At 33.6% G+C, this 6,540-nt stretch overlaps 1 protein-coding gene across 1 annotated transcript in view; it reads left to right on the top strand.

Annotated features, from left to right (window-relative positions):
* The first annotated feature begins 2,847 nt into the window (after positions 1-2,847).
* The window catches only part of LRRIQ1 (leucine rich repeats and IQ motif containing 1), a 184,738-nt gene continuing 181,045 nt past the window's right edge, over positions 2,848-6,540 (top strand). Inside the window, exons 1-2 of the mRNA XM_007165929.3 lie at positions 2,848-2,991; positions 4,162-4,273. Coding sequence (XP_007165991.3) covers positions 2,848-2,991; positions 4,162-4,273 — 256 coding nt within the window. The remainder of the gene's footprint in view (positions 2,992-4,161; positions 4,274-6,540) is intronic.

Below are 6,540 nucleotides of genomic sequence, written 5' to 3'. Positions count from 1 at the left end.
AAGTGTGTGTACGTGCATGTAGTTACGCAAAAGAGAGGTTATTCTCTGTAGTTTTCAGCCACTTGCCTTTGTTCAGTTATTTCTTCTTGGCTACCTTTCCACAGGAGTACAGTAAATGTACCCATTTTTTTAAAGGACTTGTATAGTATTCCATTCTGTGGATTTATCATAATTTATTTAACTGTCCTCTTAGTACTTAGGATGTTTTAAAATAAACTTTTATTGAGGTAATTATAGATTCACATCCAGCTTAAAGAAATAATACAGAAATACCTCTTATACACTCTGTCCAGTGTCTCCCTATGGTAATGTTTTGTTAACTCTAGTGTAATATCACGACCAGGATATTGATATTGGTATAATCTGCTAATCCTATTCAGATTGCCTCAATTTTATTTGTATTCGTGTGTGTATTACGTAATACACTATTTATCATCTGAATATGCTCACTAATTAACAACCACAGTCAAGATACTGAACAGTTCCAACACTACAAGGATCTCTCGTGTTGCCCTTTTATCACCATAACCACCTTCCTCCAATCCCATCCACTCCATTAGTGGCAATCACTAATATGTCCTCATTTTTATAAAATTTTAGTATTTCAGAAGTGTTATATAAATGGAATCATATAGTCTATTACCTTTTGCTGTGGGCTTTTTACTAAGCGTAGTTCCCTGGAGATTCATGGAGAATAATTGGTATTGTGGCATATATCAGTGGTTCATGCCTCTTATTGCTGATGTTATGGAGGTACTAGAGTCATTTTAACTATCCACCAATTGAGGGACATTTTGGTTGTTTCCAGTTTGGGACTATTATGAATAAAACCATTGTGAACATTTGTTTTGGTGTGAGCATAAATTTTCATTTATTAATGAAATTTTCATTTCATTTTCATAAATTTTCATTTCTCTGGGATAAATGCCTAAGAGTGTATGCAGTACATGGAGATCAGTCGAGTTAAATCATTTACACGTGAAAGAAAGATATGTGATATCTATAGCTAGAGGAAGGACAGGCACAGGTATTGTGTGGGTTTTTGTTTTTGTTTTTTGATAGGAATGAACTGATTTTGTTTATGGAGGGGGTGGCAGTGGAATACAAATGTATGGCAAAGTAGTAAACAGAAGGAATAGTGGATGGAGCAGACAGTTCAGTAGGTGAGAAGTTGTCAGATTCAGAGCATAAGTACAGGATTACACTTTATTAGGAAGAGGGTCTCCTCTCCTAATAAGATTAGAGTAAGAAGAGACTTCAGGAAAAGAAATAGGAAAATGAGGATGTTTCATTTTCTCTGTTAACTAGACTGTAAACTCTATGAAAACAGGTTACTTCTTTAATCAGTGTATTTGTAGCACCTAGCACTGTTGTGGATGCATCTTGTAGGCTCCCAAAAAGTTGATTTTGAGATGAATGAGTAAAAGACGGAAAATAAAGAGGAAGGGAGTGGAAGGAGGGATGGAAGAACAGAGAGCATGGAGGAGGGAAGGAAGGAGGAAGGAAGGAAAGAAAAAAAGGAAGGAAGGGCCAGGAAGAAGCCAGCAGTGGAAAGGCAAGGGACTGGAGGAAAGAATGAAAGTTTGGAATAGTCTGGAAAATAAAATAAAAGCTGACTAGTACAGTATTTTTCAATCTTTTTTTTTTTTTTACCAAGACCCACAGTAAAATAAACAAACAAAAATTTACATTGCAGATCATGCACACATGCATACATATACATGTACTTATAATTGCAACAAGTTTTTTTAAACAATTTTTACCTGTAGTATATGTAGTGCACTTACAGTTTCTTTTTTGACCTATCCTGACTTTTCCTATTCTATCCTATCATTTAAACTAGATGATCAAGAGCTACTAAATTAATTTATTGATCCACGAATGGGTTACCATCTGCAATTTGAAGACTATTGGACTAGAAGTTGTTCAAGGGATTGCTGGGCAGATAATGAGCTTGACTGAGTTTGGATACCATTTGATAGTGGGAAAAGCACTGGCTTTGGATTCAGGATCTCTGAATTAGGATCCTGCTCCCGTTACTTACTAGCTTCATACTATGGGCAGTTAAGTAACCTCTTCCGACCTTGGTTTTCTCATCTATACAATGACTATAATGACCTTTAACCCGTTAAGTTATCAATCACTCAAGTGTCTTCTAGTGCCTGGTTTGTCACAGGTGCGTAATACATGGAAGCTAATGATGGTAGTTAACAATGATGATGTGAAGACCTACTACAATGTACTGCTTGACCCATATCCATTACAAGCATTAGAGATTTAAATGAAATAAGTATTGAACTTATAAGCCATGTATTATCCATTATTGCAACATGTTATTGTTGGTAAAAACATGTGGCTATCTGGTGGAATTAACAACTCTGATTTAAGGAGTAGAAACTAACCACATGTTTCCCTATATATAGACATAGAAGGTTGTTCTCTTATAAGTATTTTAATCTCTGAATACTCAAGCTGTTCAGAGGTATTTTGCCATTAATTATTACCATGAAAATGAATTTTAGTATGAAGTTTCTTGGTTCAGAAAGGTAAGCCAGTTCATTCCATGTAACTTTTCCTTTAGAGAATTTAAAGAGTACTATTAGAGTTGATCATTTTGTAGTCAAAACATTAAAGAAATAATGAATGAATATAGGGAGAAAACATTTTCTTTAATATATAGTACAGCCATGATAAGTGTGACAAAGGTTTGTTAAACTAAAACTATGTTAAACTAAATTTTTACCTGGAGCATGTTGGATTGGTATGGCACGTTAAAGAACCTATAGTTTTTACCGGCATTTAGCCTCTTCAGTTTTCTTTAAATGGTTTCGTGTTTTATTAGGAAGGATGATGGAAGACAACGATGATGATGATATAAAGCTCAAAGAAGAAATAGAAGCTGAATTGGATAAAATCAGCATTTCTTCCTTGGAAAAAGATGATTTTGATAGTGATTCAAAATCAGAAACCCAGAGTGATCATAGTGATACAGTAAGTGTTGTGTTGTATTTTTGAGCCTTTTAACTGGATAAGCCTTTCAGGAGAAATATCACTTTTCTCAGTGTGTTTTGTATACTTATCTCATTTTTTCCTTAGGGTCACCTTTAAGCAATATATATTAGTAGATATTTAAATATAAAAGGTATATTGAAGGTAGAAATTACCTATAATTTCACATGTATATGTGTGCATTTTTCGCAAAACTGGGATTGTACTATATGTATAATTATGTGTATGTGTATATACATGTATATACACACACGTATATATTTGTATCCTGCTTTTTTTACTTAATCATGAGCATTCTAATGTGATTAGATATGCATAAAAAGCAAAATGTATATGAAATCTTTAGACCAAAGAATAGTTACTTTTTTGGAAATCAAACATTTATTTTCTTTTCATTTGTGTATTTTCTCCAATGTTTATATGCTTAGAAAAGTTATTCATGGATTCATTCTTTTATATAAAAATCCTTAATCCAATGGAAACTTATTTTCAGCTATGTTATAGAAAGTAGATCTAATTAAAATTTTCCTGCACATATTTAACAAATATTCCCAGGGTCACTTACGGAATAATCCACCTCTTCTCAATTGATTTGTCATATCTGTTGTATATATTTTGTTGTTATACATATGATCTATCCAAGACTATTTATTCTTTTCTATTATTGTGTTAATTTTTGCCCTATAGTGGTTTTATATTTTTAAATATAAAACGGGTCAAATTCCTTTAGTAGTTTTGCTATTTCAAAATCTTTTCAACTAAGCTTTTTCCAAAAAACTCATTTGTCAAGTTTCAAAAAATAATTACACTTTGATTTTTAATTAGGATTGCAATAACCTACATAATACTTTTGGAGAAAATAATATTTTTATATTATTGTATCTTTTTATTCACAGCTAATTTAAGTGTGACAAAAGTTCTGAAATTATTCATTTGAATATGAGATCCAACAGAATCATGGATGCAATTTATAACCACCTGAAAATTAAAAGCAAATTTTAACCAAATATATTTGTTTGGATTATGCTCTTTATACGGAGCCCTTTTACCTCATTTACACATTTTACTCAAATTTTTGGCATATCAAAACAGATTTTGATATATAGTTTTAGTAAAGAATTTTACAGTTTCTTTCATTATTTACATTTTTAGGATTTAGATGAATTACCTGACTCAGTTCTTCACTGTATTAATGTCATAAAGAATAAGAGTAAAACTGTTGAAGAGCTCATTCTTCAGGACGTGGAAGATACTGATGTTTTAAGTAAGTACAGTTTTCATCTGCTTGGCAGATAAGTTTTCTGTAAGTATGAATACTGAATAATTTATAATTTAGAAAATTAAACTGCTTGAAGTTCTTGTCTCTTGTCATATACAGGTATGTGCATTTATCTCTAATAAAATATCCGTAGTATATTGGTCTATTCAATTTAGTTCATTCATTTGTTTTACTTGCTACCTTCCTTAGGTCTCAAGTAAGTACTAGCCACTAACAATTTGTTTTACCAGTCCTAATTAAAACCAGACATTCTATTACTTTATGTTAAAGAAAAGAAAACTAATTGTGGGACTATTTTAGATGCATCAGTTCATACATATTTTTGGAGAAATATATAATTTATATCAAAGCCTCACAATCTTTATTTGCTTCAACTGAGCAAATTTACTTCTTGCAAATTTATTCTAAGAATAATAGAATGAACAAAGATTTAACTAGAATTAATCCTGGCTTAGTTTATAATGAAAAATGGCAACAACCTAAATGTTCAACAGGACATTGGTGTGTCTAACAATACACTCATTAAAAAAATATGGCTTAGACAATGTTTAATAACATAAAGAGTTTCATGATATACTATTAAAATTATTATGAAGTTTAATGTCATTTATAAAAATATTAGTATTAACTATAATGTAGATATTCATAGATACTTGTACCAAAAATATTACTGTGTGAAAAGATATGTTCTAGCCACTGAGAATGCAGCAGGGAACAAAATAGGCAAAAGTCCTCTCTTATTCTAATGTTCTGGTGTTGGGAGACAGACAATAAACAAATAAATACATATGTAATGTTTCAATAATGATAACTTCCATGAAGGAAGGATTTTAAGATAAGGGGATAGGGACTTCACTGGTGGCGCAGTGGTTGACTCTGTGCTCCCAATGCAGGGGGCCTGGGTTCGATCCCTGGTCAGGGAACTAGATCCCACATGCATGCCGTAACTAAGAGTTCACATGCTGCAACTAAGGAGCCCGCCTGCCGCAACTAAGACCCAGTGCAACTGAAAAAAAAAGAAAAAAAGATAAGGGGATAGAGATTGAAGATTACTATTTTAGATAGGGTAAGTCAAGGAAGGCCTCTCTGAGGAGGTGATATTTAAGTAGTGACTGAAATGAGACAGTAAGCCACATGCGATATCTCAATGAAGGATGTGGATGTCTAGAGGGCTGGTGTTCCAGAAAGAGGGAATCATAAAGGCCAAGGCACACTGAGTGGGCGTAATATGTTCAAAGAATAGTAAGCCTTTGTGGTTGTATCCAAGAAAATAAGGGGTCAGATCATACAGGGCTCTTATCAATCCAAGCTGTGGACTTTGGATTCTGTTCTGAGTATATGAAGGTTTTTGAGTAAGGAGTGACAGAATCTGACATATTTTGAGACAATCATTCTGGAGACTGTAGAGAAGATGCCTTGAGGTAGCAAGAGTCCACTACGAGACTGTCACAGTAGTGTGGTTAGAGATGAGAGTGATTTGAGTAGAAATGATGAAAAACAGTCATATTCTAGAAAACATTCTTAAGGTAGAAAGAAACACAAGTATTTATTGATGGATTTGTATGAAAGGAAGAGAGGAAATTTGGCTCCAAGGTTTTTGTTCTGAGTACCTGTGTGAAAGGATATAGTAAGACTTATGTAGACCCTTCAGGTTTTAGCAGTGCTTATCTATAGTCAAGTTATGGGGGATTTTAATGGTTTTCTTATTTATATTTACTAAGGTTTATACAATGAAAATGTATTTTAAATATATTGGCAAGTATAGAGCCTAGTTATGAAAAAAAGCAAAGGAAATATAATTATAAAAAATTAGTGGGGCTTCCCTGGTGGCGCAGTGGTTGAGAGTCTGCCTGCCAATGCAGGGGACACGGGTTCGAGCCCTGGTCTGGGAGGATCCCACATGCCGCGGAGCAACTGGGCCCGTGAGCCACAATTACTGAGCCTGCGCGTCTGGAGCCTGTGCTCCGCAGCAAGAGAGGCCGCGATAGTGAGAGGCCCACGCACCGCAATGAAGAGTGGCCCCCGCTTGCCGCAACTAGAGAAAGCCCTCACACAGAAACGAAGACCCAACACAGCCATGGATAAATAAATAAATAAATTAAAAAAAAATTAGTTACATGAAAGATTATATAACTACAATTATAACAGTGGTTTAGAAAATTATAAGATCCCATGTATATAGCTCTAATCAAATAAGTTTGATAGTCTCAATGAATAGAATAATTTTCTAAGAAAATTCAAATTATCAAAAT

This window comes from Balaenoptera acutorostrata, chromosome 11 (assembly GCF_949987535.1).
Source record: "Balaenoptera acutorostrata chromosome 11, mBalAcu1.1, whole genome shotgun sequence".
Taxonomy (NCBI): Eukaryota; Metazoa; Chordata; class Mammalia; order Artiodactyla; family Balaenopteridae; genus Balaenoptera; species Balaenoptera acutorostrata.
The sequence above is the reverse complement of the archived record's forward strand: the minus strand, read 5'-3'. Positions and strand labels throughout refer to the sequence as shown.